This window comes from Pieris brassicae, chromosome 8 (assembly GCF_905147105.1).
Source record: "Pieris brassicae chromosome 8, ilPieBrab1.1, whole genome shotgun sequence".
Classification (NCBI taxonomy): domain Eukaryota; kingdom Metazoa; phylum Arthropoda; class Insecta; order Lepidoptera; family Pieridae; genus Pieris; species Pieris brassicae.
The window spans coordinates 6,383,519-6,409,634 of NC_059672.1; the positions used below are offsets into that span (position 1 = coordinate 6,383,519).

Consider the following 26,116-nt stretch of genomic DNA (forward strand, 5'->3'; position numbering starts at 1 on the left):
GGATTGAAACTATTGTAATAATTGAGTAGTGTCGGCGTACAACTCTCAACCCTAAGGTCGTAGGTTCTTGTAAAAAAATAAAATAAATCAATGGCGTTACAACCTTTTTAGGTTTCAGATTTATGTATCTGTTTTATGATCATTTGTTAATCCAATAGGCAAGTAGGTCATCAGCCTTCTGTGCCTGACGCACGCGTCAAATGTTGGGTCTAAGGCGAGCCGGTTTCCTCACGATGTTTTCCTTCACCGTTCGAGCGAATGTTAAAATGCGCGCAAAGATAGTCAGCCCGGGATCGAACCTACGACCTCAGGGATGAGAGTTTCTATGTGCATTGTACACTGGCTCGTACGGTGACGGAAAACATCCTGAGGATAACCGGCACGACTTAAACCTAAAAGCCGTGTGTGTCATTCACAGAAAGTCTCAGATCTAAAAGGTTGTAAACGCCACTAGTTTATGAAACATATTTTTTGTATGCAATGGTTGAAATTCGATGTTGTATTTATTTAAAAACTATTAACATACAGACACAGATAAATTGTGTTTTCAATGTATGTTACAGTGATTAATGGAATGTATTTTATATTAAAAACAAACAAGTATGTACATACTTACATTACAAAATCACAAAAAAAGCTTATTTTTTTATTATTAAAACAAACATATAGACGTTTCACGTTTATTATTACTCAAATTAGCTTTTCCGTTTGCGCTATTTACAATATTGTAATATTGTATTGCATTCGTTCACTGCATCTGTCTACAGCTTACTTTTGCATTAATGACGTCTTCAGAAACCCTTATAATAAAAAGTTAATCACAAAAATCACAGTATTAAATAGCCACCGTAACAGATTCGAATCGGACAAAGGCGCTTCCACACTGGCCGTAAATAACGCGACCCGTGGCGTTCAAAACAGCGGAAAGCTTGTCATTAAATCGCTAGGGTGTCGCCCCAATCGACAATCACTTAACGCTAAATTGAGCCGGTGAATAAACAAAGCTAGAATGCCACGTGACTGCACGAGTGGTACTATTGAAGCTAAATGTACCGTAATTAAATCTTGGATTTGTCTTTGAGTCATTTGAAGTGAATTAGAGCGTTTTGTTTACATGTTTGACATTTGCAGTCCGTTTTGAAATGAATATTCTGGCATACTGTTCCGGGTTATGTCAAATGTCAATATGGATGGATGATGTATGTATATTTGCTTGTTTACTAGATTACAACAACTTTTTCATGATGATGATATACAAAAAAATATTGATGCATAAATAAAATCGTTGCATTGCACTGTAAAAAAAAGTAGTAGTGTTGTTTTGGTTGGAGTTTTCCTTATTTCACCTTTATAGAGACATTTTATCACGAACAACCCTCACCTAACGATTAAAAAACTTCGCAACAAACAGTCAATGGGTAAATAATAGTCAACACCCTGCTGCGACAATGTTGTGGCATCACGCTGGGCGCGCGTGTCGAAAGCCAGTGTGAATGCGGCTTAATAGCCGGCAAATATTAGCATTATAAATGACTATATTTTTTGTGTCTTTAAAGTTTTATATACGTAGTATGATACTTTATATGAGAATTCGTAAAAGCGACTATAATTAACTATTTTCTTTTTAATATTTATTTATTCACACATTGTAACATTTATGCAAATAACATAATACATGAAAATTATAAGGCATAGAAAGGGCGGCCTTATCGCTAACAAGCGATCTCTTACAGGTAACCCTAGTAAGCGAAAAATCAAAAAAATAAATGTGTAGGATAAATCGCAAGAAGAGGATAAGCAAATCTTATAAAAAAAATTATAGAACCTTAATATAGAATAATACAACAAAAATATTAATAAACAAACTAAACACTTAAAAAGCTCACGGTTTCTTTAATGGCGATGCCATACCAAAGTACCATTTTATTATTTTGTTTCATTGTATTGATTGCTTTTTTTTTAATAAACTCATCATGACGTAAACGGTACTTTATAGAGACAAATGAATACCGTAAATCTATTAATCATCTAATGGCGTTTATAACTAGCTGTTAGTAATGATATTAACTCACTAATATTGTTTATAAGGTAAGACAAGCAATAACAGCTGTTGTAAACGATATTAAGATGCGTCGGCAAAGTTCAATAAAAAGATATATATGTTAATGACCAAGGATCGCGATAGCGATTGCGATCCCGAAATCAATGTTAAGTTTTTGTACCCTGCGTTTCCAGCAGGAAATTGTTATAACAACGCTACGGATAGAGAGACTGGTTTTGATATTGAGAGTTACACAGGACCAACATATTTGTGGATTAGCGGATCAATAGAAATAATACAGGCATAGAAACCTGTTCCATATTTTATTAGGAACTTAAGGCAAGCAGCTTTTAGTTCTGGGCCTCATATTTCAGTTCTGTCTCGTGTGTTTTTTAATAGGCAAGTATCAGTCTGTCGATTAGGCTTTGCCTGACACGCCGTCGATTTATGTCTATGCTCAAAATGCTTTCCTTCATCGTACGAACCAGTTAAAGATGCACAGGACTGCGTGATATCGGCCAGCACTGCCTAAATTTTTAAATATGTTTGAAATGTTTAAAATCTCAGTAAACCCTTTCTGACAAGATTAGCAACGCCTGCATAGCACAGCATTTAAGCGGTCATAAAAAATAAATCATACAGAGTCGATCGCCTCACCCCTTTGGCGACCCCATGCGGGTAGAACCGGTCAGATTAGATCTTAATAGATGTTTAAAAGTCAATCGAGTGATTTTAGTGTTTTTTAATCATCTTTACGCGAGTTTACAATATTTTTAGTGTTAAGGAAACGAAAACTAAATCAACAGTTATATTTAAATAATGCAATTAAAACAATTAAGTAGATAGAACACAAATATATTATTTTCTTAACCTATATGAATAATAATTAAAAAATAGATAAACCAAAATAAATTTAAAAAGTTTGGTTGTACCATTAATGCTGGCATTTCCTTCCTGTATTCCCTATTCGTTAAGCGAGGAAAGAACTAGGTCTAGGTATATTTGAAGAGTTATTGTATTAAATTAGCGGCTTGTTACTGCTACACACTATATTTTTTTGGATATAATGTTATATATATGTTACTTAGGGATAAAAAGAAAAAGTGAAGAAATTTTTAAGTTCATTAACCTATAAAACATTCCCCTTTAGAGTATTAGTATAGATTAATTAATTACTACTTTAATGACATCTATAATCTTATAATAATTTTACTTATAATTCATCATAAAATCAAAGAACCTTTTTTGTTTTAGATTTAAAAAAAATTACGCATGTATGGTCATGATTTCCTAGAAATCACTCAACATCACTATTTGAATATTTTTAAAGAAAGGCGCTAAAATAAGAGTTGCATCCATATCTATCTATGTCTACTCAATCACAATAAACATTGATACATATATAGACCTAACTCAACTAAATGTGCTGATTCGATTGGGCCAGTTCGTTAGCGAGTAATGTGAAGGACATTCTCACAGAAGGTGGCGACAGCGATATCAGACAGAAATGTATTTATGTTCTCATATCTTTATATCTCTCCTGTGTTCATAGTATTGTCCTTGGTTAACATAGCTTTTACACATTGAAAGAAAACAATTTTGAATGTCAAAAGTATCGCAGCTGTAGAGAAAGATGTGTTATCTGTATTTATTTCCCCGGAGTTGGTATCGGCTAAAAGATGCAGGTCCAAAAAGGGTAGGCAGTTGTTGTTCTCTTGTTCAACAGTAAATTTAATGTTGTTGTGTATTGAATTTAAATGTGCTAGAAATGTAGATATTTTGTCATTGGGGAGTACTACAAATGTGTCATAAAGATATATCTTGTACAGTCGAGGTTTAACCGAGGCATTGGCCAGAGCTCTCTCCTCAAAGTCCTCCATGAAGATGTCAGCGACTATAGGTGACACCGGAAAATCCATGGATACTCCATCAACCTGCATATAGAACTCATCTTTCCACATTAAGTATCCTGATGTGAGACAGTGTTTAACAATATCTACATAATCTGGTGACATGTTCTGTTCACTAAGTCTTTTTGCAATTATATCTAGGCAGTAATTTAGTGGTAAGTTTATAAATAGTGGGCATTATCAAGCTCTTCTGGTCTAGAACTCTATCATATATCTGTCTATAAGGAAGTATCCGTAAGAAATTTTGTTTGAAGGTTTTTCTCCGACTTACTCTGTAAATCCGACTACTATGAAAAAGACTTATTAATATTTTGGCATATGAGTGTAAGAGGCAATGAAAATTTGGAGAAACTGATCGTGGTTGGTAACACAGATGGTAAAAGATCACGTAGCCGTTTACCAAACAGATGGACCGATCAATCATGAAAGACTCATCGTCCTCAAAACAGTGTCATGAGAGAGGCGCAGGATAGAAACCGATGAAAGCAGATAGTTCGCTCTAGATGCTTCGTTGCTGATCACGACACTCAGACAGGAGCTGCCGATTAAAGAGAGAGAGATATGAGTGTGACTCACAAGTAATGAGGCTTGCTACTGGTAAAAGGATTTTCAAAATCGGTTTAGTAGATCAGAGATTACCCCCTACAATCTCACATACCTCTATAATTTTAGTATGAAATGTGGATACATTTTTTTGCCAATTGCTTGCTTCGTTGTTTTTAATAGGACGCATTTTTTTATATACTTTACATTCTTATATCTTTCTGGTAAAAAAAGTCTAAAACAAATTCATATATAAAAACAACAAAGGCACCTTCACACAGTGAACATTGCTTGAAGACCGATCTTCGCTAGTTGATTTAGAAAAGGAGACAAGTCGAAGTCCCGAATCTTAATCTTCGGAACTGCTTTTAGGATTGTAGTTTAACATACGCAACTATCAGTATTGCGTTCAATCGCTTTATATCTCCGCTGCTACAGTACTCATGCCTTTACTCGAGTAGAATAACGAGTATAATAGTGTTATTTCGTTTGTATTCACCCGTTCACAATCTATCTCATTATCCCATAAGAACGTGATCTCTGATGATGTTAATGACATTACGTACGTACATACAAAATATAGGAGTTTCTAGAATACAAACTAAAACACGAGGATGTATGTTGTTTGAAGGAAAAATCAATGAAAAAGAGACAGGCGGAGAAGAGGCCAACCGAACAGTCTGAAAGGAGAAGGATGAAAAAGAAGAAGATGCCCCTGTAGTATGGAGAAGTATGGACTCGGAGGCGGCTGCTCAAGATTCCATGGGAGGCGAAAAGGACGATTTTTGTTAATTCCCAGACAACTACAAGTGATAAATCAGCTTTCTTCTGTGTGTTACCAAAAGATCCTGAGATTCTTTGACCATAAAGCACGCAGATAATATATAACTTGGAAAAGCTTGTGGTAACCGGCAGAGTGAAAAGCTCGAGATCCAGAAGCCGATCCTCTACTAGCTGGACCGACCAAGAACATAAGGTCCTTACATGGACCGTATTAAACAAGCGATAAAGCATACCGATGACGGGGGAAACGAAAAAGTTATGCAACACTAACACGACCTTCAGTAATGAAGTACGCGAAGAGATCCTCAGTTGGACATGCGTCGCAACATGTGATGAGGTCCATGATATGATGGTTAAAGGTGCTTACAAACTCGGCATTTTAAAAGAATAACGGAGAGTTTATAGGCAGGTTCTCGTCCGTTCTACACCTTAATTTGAAAATTGACACTAAATTTAAATTTAGAAGCATTATTTTTGTTTTGACTGACATATGACTTATATGAATAAATTATATTCTGATTTGATTTGGATTGAGAGACGTCGGTATTACTAGGAGGTATCCCGGAAGTTACTGAAGTAGGTACACATAGCTCGCGTGAGTAAAAGTTCCCAATTCTTAATCAACATAAGCATTAGACAATTTCAAAACAATCCAGACAAATGTTGAATGCAAGTCATATTGGATATTTGCATAGTAAAGTAAATAAGACGAGCGAACAAATTATGGTTGCGGGAAATGACGAAAGTTGTAAATGGATCAGCATAATAATTTTTATTAGGTAAATCATTTCGAGCGAGGAACGGCTAACTTCACTGGCTCGCGGTAGGAGCACTGTGATTATATAGTTTGTAGGATAAAGTGATATTTTATTATAAATTACACAAACGTTAAAGTTTCTTGACTAAGGATTCGTATGACGAATTGATAACTGAATTTTAGATTTTTGAACAGCTGGTTTGTCTTGAACGTGCGACACACATCCCTAAGGTTCCATACCCTATGCGCTTATGGATTTGATATGTGTACGTATAAGGAAAAAAACCTGATGTAACCAAACCAAACAGAACAACAGAAATAGAATTTCCGATATATCATGCTAGAATCACTGTGCACTTTGATTAATGTTAATGACTCATTGGGGTCTTACTGCCCTGCCTGCTACAATGTAACAGAAGAGAATTTAACGTAAGTCGTGTTTACATTAAATTTTATTTAGAGTCATTTTCACAACAATATATTAATACAATATTAGCTAAACACACTTTCGCAGCCAGTGAGTCATTAATTCTAAGTAATGGTTAAAGCATGCTATGAATGAATTTCAAATTTATTTTTCACACATAATTATTCCGTTAAAATTAATCATAATCCCTATTATAAGATTTTATAAAGGATAGCTATTAGATTCAGATCATGGACGGCTTTACCAAGCCTAGCTTTCAGGGTTTTTGAGGACTTCTCTTGTATTCCTTGGTCTTCGAAGTCATGGTTTCTTGGGTATTACATGACACACAATTTGTACCATTTATCTCAAAACAGACAGACACTTAGTCACCCTATTCAATGCAAATCATGAAGAATGATACCAACTCCGTACAAATTACTTGACGAAATTTTAATTTGTTATTCGGATCCCACTCAATTAGATGCCTTAACTCGCAACCCGGGGCTGTGGGTTCGAGTCCGATTGATGGATGATGGAGTATAAATCTACATAATCTCATTAATTATATACAGATGTCTTGATAACTTTTAAATTACATGACTTTGTAGTTTTTTATGGCAATAGTTTTAACATTATGCCAGATTTATTATGTTTAATGCTTTCCTGTGGTGGCCTTGTGTCATAAGCGTACGTCGCTCCTAGAGATCGTCAGATCGAAGCCGGGTTGTGCACAAATAGACTTTTCTGACTGTGTGCACGTTTAATCCTCTCTCGTACGGTAGAAGAAAACTTCGTGAGAAAACCAGCTTGTTTACATCCAATAATTTGACGTGTGTTAGGTACAGAAGGCTGTTCGCCTACTTGCCTATAAACGAAAGATCACGAAACAGAATCCTAACACAAGGGGCAAGGTGTTGCCACCCTGTGAATCCAGGTTAAAACATATCGCTCGACATGTTGCATGTCGAGAAGCGGATAAGGCTCTGCTGTTACCGTATTCCACATAAGGTTTTAGTGGGTATGCACAATCACGAGTCCCACATAACCACAGTGCAGTACGCGAAACGCAAGATAGGGAAGCTTTAGTAGTAATATCTCGAAACCCTCTGACAAATCAAATTATTACTTATCAAATCCTCGTAGAAGGCGTAGGTGCCATTTATATGTTTTCTACATATGTCCCTAAATAATCCTACTAATGAGGTGGGGGTAGATCGAAATTCTTGATTACATTACCACCGTGTTTCATCATCGGTCAATATGCCTCGAACCACCGATATGTGGAAGCTGCCTGCTGAAGTATTTCCGAACAAACTTCACTTAATGTCCTTCAAGATAAGAGCGTATCAATTCTCAAAATTCCGGCAATGTACTTGCGAGCTTGCTAGCAGTGTAAGTCAATCACTTAACAACCCTCTCCGAGCGGCGTGATCCCCTGGCGTTACGTAGGGTTATGGGGTCACTCTGCATCTTCTACCGCATTTACCATGGAGAGTGTTCAGAGGAGTTATTCGGAATATTATTTGCAGCTGAGTTTCATCATCGACCCTCGAGTCAGAATACGAAATTTCACCCATATCACCTCGACGTCCGTCCTTCGAAGGTAGTTTTTGCCGTGCACTACCATTTTGTGGAACCAGCAGCCCACTGAAGTATTTCCGAACTATTTCAACTTAGGGTCCCTCAAGAAAAGAGCGTACCAATTCCTAAAAGGCCAGCAACGCACTCGCGAGCCCTCTGGCATTGTGAGTCCTAGGGCGGCGGCAGTCCCGTCCTGGATTTAGTGTCGTTCAAGATAAGAGCGTACCAATCCTCAAAACTCCGGCAATGTACTTGCGAGCCCGCTGTGTGAGCATGCATCACTTAGCATCAGGTGATACCTACTGCCCCTGTCCTTTTATAAAAATCCATATAACTTTATCTAAGTCATACGTAAAGTACTTTGACGGTTTAAGTAAAGATATGGTTTGATGTAAATATCTTTGTATATTATTTACGTGTATATAAGAGTTCCCTGTTTCATAAAACTAAAGTGCATAAGATAAATAACAAGGAGGGAAACACGAAAAGGGAGCGATTATGAAAAATCGTAACGCGTTTATTCGCGGACGTTGTTGAATTATTCATAAGTGAAATTGCTATTCAGTTCGCTACTCACCTGACTCCTTGTTATTTATAAACGGTGGGGGTGGCCACGCCCACTATTGGGTTTTTTATATCTTTCGGATTATAAGTTTATGATAAACATCACAGATTGATGATAATAGAAAATTAATTGTTTTAATTACCGGCAATCCATAAGATCAATTATACCTTAATAAGTTTTAGATGATACAATATATTAATTATGGGCTTAATTTTTATTATTGCTTAAAGAATATAAATAAACTAAGAGTACAAAAACTTCAGGGTTTAACCTTAGAGACTGAAGGCTTACACTACAAATTCCTTATAATCTTAATACTCGTACAAACAGAGATAACTGTTTATATTTAACCTTCAATTTTCGGGTGATTTTTGAGAATTAAGAAATGATGACTTATCAAAATGAAATACTATTTTGACGTCTGCTTAGCAGTCAAAAAAAGTATTACATAACATTTTAAAAAATCACCAAAACCAAACCTCAAACTAATACATTTTTGAATTAAATTGTAAATTGATCTAACCATATTCACGAAAATCTAAAAATCCTTTACGTCGATACAAATTGCAGCCCAAGTGTATATGTGATTGAATTTCGCCTCAATCGCGATCAGTGTCGACAGTGGAATATCAAAGAGACATAAGAAATCGAGTCACGATGCGACATCACGGCCTAACGACTTTACCGCCAAACACTCTTGATTGCGCCTACATTTTGTCAGGATTTTATTCTGAAAACTTCTAAGGGAATTAATTTATAGTATGCCTAAAGGCTTCTTTTTGAAGTGAAACTTCTTTATCGGCGTTGGAAAAAATTAACCGTCACACTTTACGGTTACGCGTCACATTTTTCGGTTACGCGCCATATTTTTCTTGTCCCTACTACTGTTGATTTGCGATTCGAAGCCATCAGTAACAAAAATATGCAATAACGATAACAATGATAGTAATAATTTTATTACAATTTATGAAATTCTGTAATAATCTTAGTAGTAATAAGGTAAAATGAAATAATTGTAATATTTGTATTCATGTCTATGATAATAAAAGCCTTTTGTTAAACTTTATCTAATTTAACTTTATTTAACAACTTTCTGTAAAGTTGCTTATAGTAGATAATTTTTCGAATAATAAGGTCATAAAGAGGTTTCACTTCTTACGTGTGTACACTAGTACACGCACACATTTTTTATTTAAACTAATACTAGACTGGCTGTTTGTAAAACAAAACATGCCTTTAAAAAGCGTTATGGGTTATATCTTGTAAATGATAAATAATATCAATTTTTAAAAATATTGATTTTAATACGTCAGTTACGTGACACAAAATGGTTAAAGATTAGTCAAATCGACTGTGCATGCCTGTAAATATCTTCCCCTGACTAATCTTACTTTTATAATTTTGGAATCAACATACTTTGGACTTTGTTTCCGTTAATATATGTATTTTAATATTTAAAAAAAACTTGACGTTTGTTTATATGTGTCATTCTACGTCGTACTGGTGCGACTCCATCTTGAAAAGCGTTTTTGTAATTGGTATGTTTAATTTGTATTAATAAAGTCAATACTTATCGCAATTAAAAATAACAAGCCTTAATGTTGAAAAACTCCGCAATATTGTCTCTGACTTTAGTATATGTCTCTTTCTAACACCACGTAAATACTATTTGTGAGAAAGAAACCGAATAGATTATGTTCAAACAAGACTCGTAACAGTTCAGTATTGAGAAGAAAGATAACTATAGTATTTGTCATAATAACTGGATTTCCGAAAGCCGTCATCTCTTACGATTAGCGTAACTCAGGATTAGTCGGGCTCCGCATAAAGCGATAATCCTCTCGCACTCCGCTCGCTCACCGTAAGCAAAAACTCAATTATCATATTTTATACCTCATGATACTTACGAAAAAGATATTCAATTATATAATTTTCTCTGTGAAAAGGGATTCCCTTTTCATTTCTCATTTGGATTTTTCTCTTAAGCAATTACGAGTGCGCCTCGGGGATGGCAGGATTGGATCCGAATACATTTCCACGTCGGATGAGAACATTCTAATTTATCTTTAACAACGAATGGAATGTTATGTTAACTTATGCGCGGACCGCGATGTCTGTGTTTTCGTTTAATAAAACTCTATTTCGTGGATGATTTTATGAGTTTTCGAGTTATGAATTTATTTGCGAGCGGAATAGAAATGAGCTCATTCACGTTGGATTAACATTATTTATATGCGATGTAAATAAAAGTTTGTGCTGTGAAATGAGCCTATTTGCATTCTTTCAAACATAAACGAAGTTCTGGATCCGCTCAAGCGGTCTCCGCGAATTGAATTCCGGGAACTGTCGGATCGGATTCCGTAACTCGGGTAATCGTATTGCGCGGGAACACAAATTATTCGAGCGCCGAAACTCGGTAACTTCGTCAACCCTATAAGGCTTAGAACAAAGAACGGCCACAATTGGCCATACGGCGGTGAGGCTACCTGGTTCGATGGAAGTTTTAAAAATGCCGGCTCTTTGATACGAAACTCGATAAGGCTTCCCCACGGGACGCGTAAATACAATTTGCCAGGAATCGTTCGTGCCTTTGACGTCGCGACTGTTTCGTTTGAAGTTTGCTTGTTTACTCTCGCTATGTGCCAGGTAAATAGACAAAAAATTATACCGTTTACACTTGTTTTATGAGGGTAGTTTTGCATATCTATTGCGTACTATACTCATTTTATTGATATAACAGTAACTTATGTATGTGCAGACCTAGTGGAGCCTCTTGGGCCATGGGGTTCAGATGCACAGATTTAAGCTGGCGCCTGATATATAGTACCGATGACCAGATCTGGTGCTTTCCCCGTTCAAGGTATAAGTATCGAATAACAGCGAGAATGTCCTGCCAGCGTTAATGATTTTTAAATTTGTTTAAATTTTCTATTTCTTAAGTTTTAATTATATGTTAAAAAAGTTGTAAATGTAATTTCTTGGCCGGTAATGATGATGATGATATAAATTTATCCCTAATGGGAAAGGTAAAGGCTTGGCCGGTAAGAGCGTCGCTGTCATGGATATTAGTATTCGCACAAAAAAAAATACCATTATTAGGAGAATCATTAAGTCATGCAGGCAAACTAAATAATTTATGAAAATGTCTTAATAAAACAATGTCTATTGAAAATTCAGTTCTAGGCTTAAATAAATGTTACACAAACTTAGGAACAACTGATATGATAGGTTTTGTTACCAGTACTATGAATATAATATCTTTTAATATACCTAGAAATCAGAACCGTTCGATAATTAAAACTTTGCCATTGTAATTAATAATAAAAGGAATAAATACATTTTATTCGGATTTTTATTAGATGTTGGTAAATAGTAAAATTATTTATTGTATGCATCAAGAAATTACAGCAAACTGACATTTGAAATGTCACACCGAGAATGACGGTAGTACCAATTTGAGCCGCTGGACAAGAAAAGTATGTGGCACTGTATATTTTTGTAAAATATAGAACCGTCAATATAATTAAATTCGATAACTTATATGATTGATGATATCTCTTCTTATTTAGTTGTATGAGAAACGTTAAAATTTAGACGCCAAATATATTTTGCGTCTCAATCTTTATTGTCTATAGAATTGTCATAAACTATAGAACTAAATACCAAAAACACTATTTCTACAACACACGTCAAAACCCTTATAACTAATAAGTGTCATTGATATTAATATTATTATGATAATAACCCATATAAGTATAATATTAGATGTAGGCGTTTTGTGTTATTCAATTTGCGATGGAACCCTTTCGAGACTCACTCTAATTAATACAATTAAACGTGTAATTACAGACTTACGTTGTAACAGGGCCGACAATCGTGGCTCTCAAATTAATATTATTTGACATTGCTTATTCTCTTTATAGATGTATAAAGAGAGTAAAGTATTGACAAACGGTTGTACTATTTTGTAAATTAAAGGTGTTTGTTACCATGGTTACGATGTCATATTTACATATATAATTTATCCTTAACTAACTATCAAAATTATTTTCTAGTTGTTTAGTCTAATATTTTACGAAAAATTATTTAGCACAAGAAAAGTTTATTTAAATGTGAAGTAGGTGTAAATCAAAGACAATAAATGTAGTCTTTGGAGTGACACCTACAATATGCTCACGCAAGTAAGATGACGTCAAACCCTGAATCGCGCTAATGAATTATTTCCGATTCAGCATATATACAATATCTCTAAATCAATAATATTCTTCAGGCAGTCCAGCCTCGACGATCTAAGCAGAGGTCCGAGTCATGTAGAAGACGCTCTCGCTCTAGTAGCGGCTAACCCATATCCGGCTGAACGTATAAGGAGCCCAAACAGCCCGAGCTGAGCTGAGCTCAGTAAGGCCAACGGCGTGATTCCATTGTAAAAAAAGCAAGCACTATCCACTAGGGTATTCAAGTCGTCGTGGTTAATGTGTTGAAGTTAAAGTTATTTGTTGAAGTAATAGCACACTTCTATTCCCCCCTTTTTATAATTTTTCAATGTGTCAACCCTATGACAATTAACAATGACGCGAATTGTCGCTCGCATGTCGCTTACAGACTCATTGTACGCATTAATTTATACCTTTTTTACGCAATAACATTTAATTGGAGTTTATTCATCATTTAATTTTTCTAATTTGATAACTCTTGAATTGGAATTTATGACTCAGGGTGACGTAATGTATCAATTTAAGCACGTAATACGAACAAATGTATTTGTATTAATTTGAAGCATCTACGCCTGTTAAACGTTTTGAATTTAAATAACATGAATATCCATTAATAATAATAAATTTCCTATCAAATTGATTACAGTATCTGAGAAGCTTTGTTTTGTATTAGACGATGCTTTTAGAAAAAGGACTTTTTTACCGATTTGGATGTAATTAGTAGTTAGCAATATAGATTCTGAGCAATCTTTTCAAATCCTGTGTGAGATTAATATCTTTTTATATTTAATTATTTTAAAGAATAATACAATCTATATTTATATATCAACAAGCAATCTTGTTTAGGAACGTGACAAATGCATATAAAAGTAGTTTTTTAATTTACTTATTTATGTTACTTAACGTTAGGCTATATAATAACTGAAATGGGTAGTCCATTTATAAGCCGCTGTAGCAAATACCTCAACGTTCTCTCGCCATATAGGTTGTTTGCTCTCGAAGTACAGAGCGAAACTTGCGTTATAGCTCAGATCTGTTCGTCATGCGTAACTCGATTTTTATGTTATCTCGAAAATTAACTGCCGTAATGTAAAGCCCCCGTTTGTAGCACGTTAGTCAAACAAATCTAGTTTCAAGACCCATTTTCTTCGTTTGAAATTATGGAGAAACATAACATATTTTCCAGCGCTCGAGATTGTAACAAGATACGATATAGGGTATGGACCTAAGGTATAGAAACCAGAGATGATCATATAAAGCGGCACTACTACGCAGCTCTCGCCTCGAAGATCTTTGCCGCATCGAATACGTATTAATTTTTTTAAAGGCAAAGTTCCTTTATAGCGTAGGCGAATATTTGGACCATAGATTTGACACCGATTGTAAATAATTTAACATTGACATTATTTTATGTTCTTAAATATCATCATATACATTTTTACAATGACTTATGTAAAAATTTATATGACATTTTCATGCCTATTTATACATGGTTGAATAAAATGAATTGTGCGGATATTTGTAATTGATCGATCTAACCACTGCACCACTATCTAGCGAATAAACGATTATTATTAAAAGAATAGGGATTAAACTATTTTCACTTAAACGTTTATTCAGTATGTACTGTTCCTTCGACATGAATCTCACCGCTTACACACCTTCTCGTGATTTCTTAATAACGACTCAAGGTTTTTTGTCCAATATCATCAATTGTATAATTATATCGTATTAGTATACTATGTACCTTGCAGTCTAATTTAAAGTATGATAGTACGTAGATAAAAAAAATTAACATTATAAGTCCTGTTTTCCTAAAATAACAATACTTTTGGAAAATAATAAATTGCAGTATAAAGTCCCAATGCTGAAAACAATGTTTTTCGCCATTAAAAAAAATACACAATCTAATATGTTTATTAAATGGTGAAGTTTACATATGTACTAATAGCCAATAATCCTTTTTTCCGAAAGCTTAAAAAAACTCCCCAAAAGCTTTCTTCGGAGCTTACAAAAGTGGGATGTTTTAAAATAAGCAGTTTAGAGTCCGTCGGGAGTCAAGACTCGGTGCATTAGGTTGGATCGACGTAAATGTTATTTTCTTTTAAGATTATTCCTATTACGATTATGGCTAGCATTTAATTTATTTTATTAATTTTACTTTTATTATTTTTTTATTTTTGCTCTCAAACATCAGACAAGGAGGAAAATCAGACACTTACGATTTTATTATAGAAAGGATATACATGTGTAAAACTAACATCAGAACTAAGTTTTTGTTTTAATTATGGGTCTGAAAAGCATTATACAAGCGATATATTTAATAATGTCGGAATAAAGAAATAGCAAATAATTAGTGGAAAATATTATAAATCTTGTTGAAATTTAAATTAATTTAAATCCGAATCCTATATGTATGTTATATTCAATTTTTTTAACCGAGTGCCCATTCAACGGACTTTTGAGGAGGCTTTCATCAATAGAGGTCTTAATTACAATTATCATAATCCAATTAAAGTTTATTAGTAGTCATAAAAATAAAATATACAGTATTTACAATTTTCTTAAACTAAATAGTAATAATAAAATGCGCTTGCGAGCCAAACAGTGTTAGTGTCCATGGGCGGTGGTATCACTTAACATCAGATGAGCCTCGTGCCCGTTTGCTTCATGTAACATTAAAAAGTTTCATATTTTTGTTCAAATTTATAGAAACATATTTTTTATATATGTTTAATATGCAAAATGCAACTCAAGAAAAATTCTTCATTCAAATAACATAAATTCAAGGTGAAAGATAGAAAGTGTTGGGTGAAATGCTAGCTTATTCATGCCTTCGTCGCGAGCACATTACTTGATTACAGAGCGGTCTGCAACAAGACTGTTTCCATTGCTACACGAGAAAATCATACATACATCTCATATCCCATATATAAAGCAAATTATTATTCCTTATACTTATTATATACTCGTATTGTTTGACATGTTAAAGTCGACTTATACAATGAACCATAATGAAACGTGGTTAACAACACAATATACACAATCATATCAATAAGATTCATAGAAAATTAATCTTATTGTTCCGTATTAACTAAAGTATTTGTCTTTTTCTGGCAAATGGTGTTAATGATTTAAGGAAATGAGACAATGAGCTTTTCGTTAACGTAGCTTTTTATAAAGTAGATAGAGTACGCATTATAAAACAAATGAAGGAGCAGATTTAAATCCAGTGTTTAAGATATTGTTATCTTCCGAAAGCAGAACTTATTGTTAAAATTATGATTATGTTTTCACGTACAATGTTTTATTTTCCTAATAAGATATTAAAATCACTTTTCATTTAATTGTGATACTTTAAACTTTATCTAAATGATTTTTTAACTTTGCGCTGCCAATACCTTCTATATTATATTGTCTATTTTGCCTTTTTGCCGTAGGTTTTATACAAAAAATATTAGACTTAAAATAAATAAACGGTATCTAAGTAACTCAGTACTAACCCCACAACCGCGTAATTCCACAAATGGCTGTAACCCGAGCCGCGCGGGTTTAAAATTGAAATTTATATGCACGCATTATATATGAGGCGGGATTATGGCTCAAAGAAAATGATTGTGGACTCGCGGCCTCACCCAGGAGACCGGATAGTTGACTGGGATAGTAATTCGAGTGGATTACATACGAGATATACGCTACAAAATTACGTGTCACGTGCCGTATGAATTTAGTAAATTGGTTTTAAAATGCACTGTTTTTTCGGATGTGATTTTTTGACAGTTTTATTCAACATCACTGTACAGATGAGAAACGGAAATTTTAATTATGTATCGTTAATGTAGTGCTAAAGTAAACTAGTCTCAAGTAACCGTTAAAAACCTTTTAAAAGCGCGCCTTCGGCCGATTGCCTGTTGTTGTGATTGTTAACATCCTGAGGCCGTGTGAAGCCCGTATTTTTGTCTTAAAACTCGGAAACCTGTCTTGGATACAAAAGTATCAAAGTAAAAGATCAATTCAAACACAGACTGATTATAGATTATTTTATAAAAGTATGACTGACACACAAAGATCAGACTGGCCCAACTGGATTTTTTATTAATTATAAGGAAGAATATAAACATATTTTGGAACCATAAAAAAATCTGCTATATTGCTGTTACTAATGTGTTATGACGCAATACACTATTATAATTATTAATGACAGTATTCTGTTAAGAGGTTAGGAGAAATCAAAAAGGCCATAAGAGAAAGATAGATAGAGATAGAAAGATGTCAGTTTAAGAAGTGTACATGCACAAAATCAAAATTTTCCACAGATAGCGACAGCACAGATCACGACAATAAATGAAGATCTCGATAAATAAACTGTGTAATAAGTTTTAAAGTATTAATATTCCATTTATATAAAAAGCGAGAGGCGTCCGCGTCTCCGTAATTTCGTGAGGGAGAGACGATTACGCCGATTAAATATGCATTAACGAATTTTTCTCCTTAAAAGCTGAAAAAAACTGCGTAAAAGGAAAATTGGCAATTAGGGCCGTGCCGTACCTACCTTTCACTTAAAATTAAATTTTCTTCTTAAAGATACACAAAGTGGTGTTATTTTTTAATGTCTTGCCTTTTAAGCTTTATTAATTTCTCGTCTAAACAGTTTTAATAACTTTATCATTTATATTATTAATGTCCTTCAAGAAAATAGTATTCTTACGCATCGTACTCACCCTCTGGAATTTATGGGCGTATCACTTAACATAAGATTAGCCCGTTCGCTCCCTGTTCTATAAAAAAACCTAAATGGGACCTTGTCAAATTCCTATTAATAATGTAAGTTTATGAAGTAAGTTATAAGTTACAATTTTATTCCACAAGTTAATTAATATTTAAAAAAAAACAATTGCTATAATTGCATGTGTAATGTAGATACGCTACGCCGTAGACTTTCGTAGCGTTAGCATTTGTCGAAGTAGGTGATGATCGCATACATAAGACTAAGAATATCGGTTAATATACTTTATTATTGTTTTGCTAGTTTAGTTACTATGCCCTTACATAAACGCCTGAAATTGCTATAAAATGATTAATCACGTGATTTACTGATGTGATACATATATTACACCAATGTAAGCATTTTAAATACACGAAGACTTGATAATATTCGAGTTCATTAATACTTTAAAAACTCATACGCAAAAATATCCAATTTCGCGCAACGAATTCCACAATTTTTCATATTATCATAAATTGGAAAAAAAGAAAGTTTAAACACATGCAAACCACATTACTTTCCGTTCTTGCCCTCGCTAACATTACCGAATTGTATCCTTTGATATTCAACGATCATGAATAAATGATCAAAATATAGTTGTAACATAATACAGCGTGTTCACAAAATGAAAATTAATTATGCAAAGAGATAAATTGACAGTAATTCGTGGATACAGCAGCGGCGCGTATAAGTGGATGTTAATTATTATATCAGCCGCAGAACATTTTAGGCTTGATGAAAGAAGGTTAAGACGTTAGCTTTATGGCCGTTAGGATATGACGTAATCAGACGTTACAGGTGCTCCAAGTTTAAATTTTAATGCTCTTCATTAATAGTTCGTTAATCAAGTTTATACGTAGTTTATTGTGCATTTATTATATAAAGTAATAATTAATAGTTATGTGTAGTCTATTTGAGAATTAAAAATTACATTTTTGTATAGATCGGAATGTAAATTAATATATTTTTAGAGGTATAACGCATTTAATTAACAAACTATTTCTACAAATATCAAAATTAGAAGATTTGACATCCCATTTTTTTAAAATATTTTTTGAAAGTATTCATTCATTCTCTTCGTCTCCAAAATGTTTGATAGCTTAATTTTTATCTTCCAAATTAATTTGACTAATTTAGCATTTGTTAAAGAAGTAAGATTACCCAATACATCAATTGATATAAGTGAACGATTATTCAAAGTTTATGTAACACACTAAAACAGGGCGTTACCGCCCCCAGTGTCGCTATAATCAGTTAATTGCATGAATAATTGAACAGTCATTACCTACACTACACCTAACACTCTGATAGCAATCTACACAACATTAATTATAGCTGAGCAACGTATATGAGCATATTTTATGCGTTTATGCATATATTTTGGTCTAATGCAAGTGCTTATACAAATTGCAATAATCATATAGTTTTGTACTCTGTGTTTTGGTTTTGGATTAGAAGGGTATATAGGTATGATTTTTATGTATGATATAATAACTTGTGTGGTAGTATTAGGGATGTAGTTGACCAGCATTCGATTGTGTTTTGTTTCAAAACAAAAGACGAGATGTGTTTCGTCTGTTATTCGTCGAATGGAATGATCGTATCAGTCTTTGATTTGATAGGAATCCAATTGTTTTTATTTATTTAATTAATTTATTAACACATCGTTGCATTACAATATAAAGAAGTGCAAAAAATCTTATTGCATATAGTTATTAAGACAATACTAAACAGGAACAGAAAACAAACTTAACTAAAAATGAATACATGGAAAATAAAAAGTGCGCATGAATCACGATAATTTAAGATCTACAATCGAAATGAAGATTACAACAGACAGTTCAAAAATTTACGATTAAATGCGGGAAGTATTCGATATAATTAATTTTCAAGTAGAGGCAGGCGTTAATAAATAATGATTGCTTAGTTAATAAGTACCATACAAATTACTTGTCGATTAATGAAACGTAATATGGACGTCGGGTTGAATCATCATCCTTCATTACTAGTCTACCTATAGAAAAAAATGTGTGCGTGTACACACGTAAGAAGTGAAACTTCTTTATGACCTTATTTTTCGAAAAATGATCTGCTATAACTACTTTATATAAATTGGTTAAATAAAGTTTAACAAAAGGCTTTTATTATCATAGACATAAATACAAATAGTATAATTATTTCATTTTACCTTATTACTACTAAGATTATTACAGAATTTCATTAATTTTCATAGAATTATTATTATAATGGCTTCGAATCTATTCGAATCAACCGTGGTAGGGACAAGTAACAGAAAAAAGTGACGCCGATAAAGAAGTTTCAGTTCAAAAACTTAAAAATAAATGTTTTAAATAATTTTTACATGCCATGATTGGAATCGTAAAGTAGAAAAGATAAATAACATATGCACTTCACATAAAGGATTTTGAAAAAACCCAGACCCATGAAATATTTAATAACTATTACAAGTTCTCTTTATACAGATTATTTCAGTTATTCGAAGGTTAAATTGTCCCAGCCTAATCAAAATAATGATTAACACCATTAAGGCTTAGTATTCTCTTTGTTGAATTCTAGTTGAATATTCATATTAGAGAATCTTTAAGGAGATATTCCCTCTCAGAGTTGAAAACCAATTAATAGAGGCACGGTTCGTTAGGCCACCCCGTAGGGTTGACCCGTGCAGATAATGGAGTTTTCTAGTTGTGACGTCGTAATATTTGTGATCTTTGGCTTTAAGGTTCTAACTAACTTAATAAATTGAACAACTGGAACGCGACTACTTAAAGATAAATATATAAGTGCTTGCTTACCATCAATGTCTTGTAGAGAGAGACTTTCAAGTGAGGTTTAAAAAGACTTTTACTTTTTTTTCAACGTATATGAAAGTCAACTGAAGTTGAGTGATATAGTCGCCCGTAGTGGACACGTAGGGCAACAAGTGCGTTGCTGGCCTTTTAAACACTTTGTAGCACTGAACATAATGCCTATTTGTCCTTGGTCGAAAAATGTCTGGAGAGACCAAACAGAAAAAAAATTGTGCAAAAATCGTCAAGTTAAAACAGTCGTAACACGAAATATAAATTACGAAAAGGTTCTTTAATACAAATACTTAAAATTTATTTTGGAGGTTGTCAAAGTGAAAATATAATTATATAAGGGCAATCAGGGCAAGAGAGAGCTGAATTACGTTGTCAGTGTGCGGTGGCCGGTATGCTGACTCATCAATTATTAGCACTTGTAATGAACGCAAATCCTTTGATTCCATTGAACGAATACTCGGGGGAATTTTGTATATAGGGGATGAGCGGTAGCGTAAAAGGCGAAATTGAAAAAAAAATATTATGTACACGTGTTAGAAGCTATAGTTGTTTGGCGTAATAAAATAAAAATCTTTTGATAAATGGCAATATCTATTTAAATAAAATTAATTGAAACATTAAAAGAAATATTTCTACATACGTGTTGACTATGCTACTTCTGGGTGTCGGTTTTTTGTGACGGGGTGCGGGTGTAGGATTTTTGTAATGTCGGTAATTTACTCTCATATTTCCCTAACGCGCCAAAAGAAGTATAACTTCAAAAACTGTATAAAACATAATATAAAAAGTAAGTTGAGTGAAAAGAGAAAGTTCCCCCACACTAGGAGTATCTCTGCCGTGAGCAGCTAGTCTCTTCCATTTGATACAGTTGGATTATCTATAGCAAATTGTTTATAAATAATATTAAAAAATAATCTTATTCACTGTTCTATAACACAATCACTGTGGTTACACTCGTAATTATTAATTTGAAAGGAGAAAAGGCCGATCACTGGAAAGCATTCTCAAGTTCACAGAGAAGTGAAGTAATTACAATCGGAAAGGGATAACATTAACGACTTCTCTGCTCTTTCCTTCTGTGAGTTGTTAAAACAATTGAATCAAGAACAATTGAATTGCCCTGTTTGAGCATAGATAACTAAACAATCATGAGTATCCTATTCCAATTTCAACTGATGGTATAGCAGATCGTAGCCTCCTACAACTTATACCGGTATCGCGTCGGAACATCAAGTATGCACTAAGAGAATGTCGTAGCAGCGCGACACCTCGGCCGCCGTTCATTTCATTGTCTCCAATCTCTGACGCGATGTAGTGTTTTGAATTTTGCAACACGAGACACTCTTGACACTTTCTTTGTGCTTGAAGTCATTTTGAGCAATTCATTTGTGTTACAAAACGTTTGTCTTTTACAAAACAGATTAGGAAATGTTTTTTGTTTTGTTTTTTATTATTCGTAATTTTAGCAAACAGTGGAAGTAAAAGTATTTAACACAGAACTAGATTTTGTAGTTTGAAATAAGCAAATATATACTGTTTACTTCTTAATTCTTTTTGTAAACACTATGTTTCCACGCATTATATATAACTCGTACTTGGTTACTACTTGGAGTACTCGTACTCGTACGAAATTTTTATGATAGAAGTATCAATACGCTACGGAATTTAATAAGGTTTTAACAAATGTACAGAGAGGCAAGGAGAAGGTTTTTACATATAAAAAACACTTTAGTATGCAGCAGTTGATATGTTTACATTACGTTTTAATGTCACGTCACAGCCTTCTGTATTCAAATATAACAAATTGAATGATATAATTTATTGTTTCAGTACTGGAGCCTACCGCTCGTCAACGGCGGGTTCGGACGCCCCCCCCGCGCCTCCACTCTTCCTACCCCCGCACCTCTCGCATCTCTCGCAGCATCTCAACCATTTGTCGCAACCTTTCTTCCCCTTGAAAGGTATGTATTGGTATAATTAAGCAGCTTTTTTGACCTCTCAAATTCGGGAGAGGGCAGCGCTGCATCATTTTACAATGTAATATTATACATAGTTGTATATTAAAATTCATTTCTATGGTTTAAACTATCGCCCCTTACAAGCAACGATTTGATTGATTTGTATCACATATTCGTACTGCAGAAAATTAATGCGGAATATTTGTCACATTTATTTATTTATTTTGTTTTATAAGGCACCGTCGAAATCGTGGAAACCGTCGAAGAAATATTCGACGGTTTGAAAACATACGCGAAGACCACAAAATACTTTAGCATAAGTTACATAAAATTAAGATATAAACTAGACTAGTCAGCAAATAGCAGCATCGAGCAGTCATACTTTGTAATGTAATATTTATTGAACATAAATATTTTTGAGGCCTCCTCGGCAACCAGCATAATTGGTATAAAACTAATTTCTAAATCAAAGCCAATATTCTTAACGCAGAAAACCTTTATACGGTTACAAAAACAATTCCCGTAGCGTCTCGTAGAGGCTCTACGCAGCGAGACAGTTGGACATTTTAGGAACTCTGTCTAGACAAGGCTCGTTCAAATCGATTAAAACAGTTTTGTAGGCGATTAGTTTTAACATTGTTGGTAAATAGCTTTTGAGTTACATACAAAATATCTCTTACTTATACTCTCCGTATCTATGATGTACTCATAATAATTCGTGTTATATCATCGTCGCTCATACGACGTAACAGAAAATATTTCGTCATTTGTGTCTCACGAGTCAAACAGTGTTTTACGAAGTTAGACAGTGCTTAAGATGCGACTGTGACTTGAGATACTTATTAAAATATGGGGCTTAGTTTTCCAAGCCGTGACAAACCTATTTAAAAGTATGTAAAGCTTATTATGATAAACCTTTTAGTGACCATAGAACCATAGACTATAAATTTGAGTATGTTAATTTTATTTTAATTAATAAAAAACATGTACTGTATATGTGAATAATTAAATTAAATTTCTTTAACAGATATAAACGTGAATTTCTTACATTATTTACATTACTCAACGTTTGAAATGTTTTTCAATAATTATCTCGGCGGGTTATCCGTAGTTTTATTTAAAAATTTAATAAAACAGATGCATTTGAAACTCAATATGTAATTGCACAATCTACAAAATATTTTTTATTTACAGGTTGGGGTGCCCCCTGTCCCTGCTGCCCCAAAGAAGAGGCGCGCTCATCTAGCGTAGCGGAACTCAGACGCAAAGCACACGAGCACTCAGCAGCCTTATTGCAATCTCTCGCCAACTTCCAATCAAGAGCTCTTCTGCCATTACCACTACATCTTCCCCCCTTATCGTTGTCTCTCTTACCACATGATGCACAGCCTTCAACCACGCAAGCTGAGCCGCAGAAACATATAGAATAATAATCCTTGTATCCATTGATTCCAAAATGTACGGATCTGCTATTTCAATGAGTCAACGATTCCAGACGTCATTGACAGTTGATAATTCTGATAAATATAAAATTTTATATTTGGTAGTTGGTTAATTATATTTGCGCTTTATTACAATCTAATAGTGACTACATTAGCTGAATTTTTTCATACAATATATATCTAGTTCATTGCGAATTCATTCTTTCTTTTTTAAGGGAATCTACTTCTTTATCAAAAGTATTAGTTATTCAAATCACTTCCTTCGCTGACTTGACATTTGACTTCGTCATCGCAAATACTCCTAGACAGAGACAACAAAGGAAGACACAGTATTAATAGCAGAAATAACTATAATAGTCCAACTATTATGAACAGATGTGAACAGTATATTGCATGTTATCTTTGTATTTAAAGAATCAAAACACCGTGTCGTGAATATATTATGCCTGTGCTATGGTTTTATAATATTAACCAATTACAGTATCAATATTTTATTACCAGTCGTTTCCTTTTTATATAAAAATTTAAAATTTCTAAATATAATCATGCATTATTATTAACAAAATTTTGTTTTGGTTTGAGAAACATTTTTTCTGTAAAACTGTATATTTACGTAACTAGATTTAACGTTTTTGAAAGTAGACCTTAGTATAATATATCTATGTACATAATGAGTTATTGTAACTACTTAATCTACTATGATTTTGACAATGTATTAAAAGGTTACGTCAGTTATACGTTGCTTTTATATAAAAATATTTAACGCATACCTATTTTATATTAAATTTATCTAAAGTAAAAGAAGTTCTAATCCTGAGATCGCAGGTTCAAACCCCGGCTTTGCACCAATGGACTTTCTGTCTAGTCTTCAAATTTAACATTCGCTCAAACGGTGAAGGATAACATCGTAAGAAACCCGTCTTGCCTTATACCCAAAAAGTCAACGGCGTGTGTCAGGCACAGGCTGATCACCAACTCTACTCATGAAATGATCATGAAACAGATACAGAAATCTGAGGTCTGGTTGAAAGTCCTAGTTACAAGCTACTAATAAGCTTAAGATTTTTGACAAAACTAACAAAAGCATTCTTACAAACCTTACACTAAAGCCGCCATTACCAAAGTCAATTGTTAACTGTAACGTTTAATACCCTGTCAATGTCATGGTTGAGTACCATAGGTAATATTAATATTATCGTCAGTACTTTCGACCAAAAACTGTATGGAATTTCGTTTTCAGAATGTTAATAAAAATAATCATGTTTTTTTTTTTAATTTTAGGCTAATTCTGGTTATAAATAAATATAGATTAAGTCTGGTGATGTCACATATTTATTTCATAAAGCAACGATTTTGGTATTTTTTTTTCTAAACAAAGCTTTATTTGACGCGTAAGATTTACAACTAAATATAATAATTGTATTAACTCTGATTTTTATTGACGAATTTTCTTGTTACGAAATAAAATTCGAGTTATATTGGATAAAGGAATAAATTTAAGGTAATAATAATCCAACACATTAATGCTTGTATAATTAAGTAAATCTATTTCCGGTGTGTCTGTAAATATTTACGAATATCTGAACTACTGCACCATGCACGAGTTAGGGAATTGTTGTCGCCGGTTGTATATATTTAGTTTTATATTAATATTTAAGCACTATGTATTATAATACACGTAGACTATTAGATACACATGGCTAGTTGTTTTAATTATTATCAAATAAAACATTTATCAAAATTTCAGTGTTTCATTCAATTTATCTCCATTAAAGTTTCGGTTTTAGAGACTATTAAGAATTTTTAAGTACAATGAGTAGAATTCCGTAACTCTCAATAGTAATAGGGATGGTGATTATAACTTCAATTTTTAATTCTTCTACCGAACAAGCCCAAGGATGCAACCTCGCCGATTTTGACCGATTTTCCATCGGATGGGATTCGCTATTGGAGTACCGAAGTTGTTTACTACTACCAAATACCACTGTATTCGACTATCAGTGATACAGGAAGGAATTGTATTACGCTTTTAAAATTTTCCCGGTTTTTTTGCAATTTACTTTATTTTCCTAGTGTAGCTAATGTATTCGGTAAATAATATCAGTGATTTTTCGGGACGGTACAGTCTGATATGCCCAAAAAATTAAATCAAATTTCGTTATCTAATAAAGTAATCAGCCGCAAACTGCACAGGTACTAAGTAATAATGCTAAGTCACGCATCTAACTAGTAGCCTCATATATTGTATTAGTAAAATGAAACACCACTGGTGGAATACGAAAAGCAGTAGCGTCAGTCCTGTAAGTTATACATTTTTATGACAGTT

The 26,116-nt window shown here is 33.6% G+C and overlaps 1 protein-coding gene across 1 annotated transcript in view; it reads left to right on the forward strand.

Annotated features, from left to right (window-relative positions):
- Nucleotides 1–25,477, forward strand: part of LOC123713182 (WAS/WASL-interacting protein family member 1-like) — a 66,899-nt gene extending 41,422 nt beyond the window's left edge. The window contains exons 8-9 of the mRNA XM_045666730.1: nt 22,221–22,351; nt 23,543–25,477. Of these exons, the coding sequence (XP_045522686.1) occupies nt 22,221–22,351; nt 23,543–23,778 (367 nt within the window). The 3' untranslated portion in view covers nt 23,779–25,477. The remainder of the gene's footprint in view (nt 1–22,220; nt 22,352–23,542) is intronic.
- The last annotated feature ends 639 nt before the right edge of the window (nt 25,478–26,116 follow it).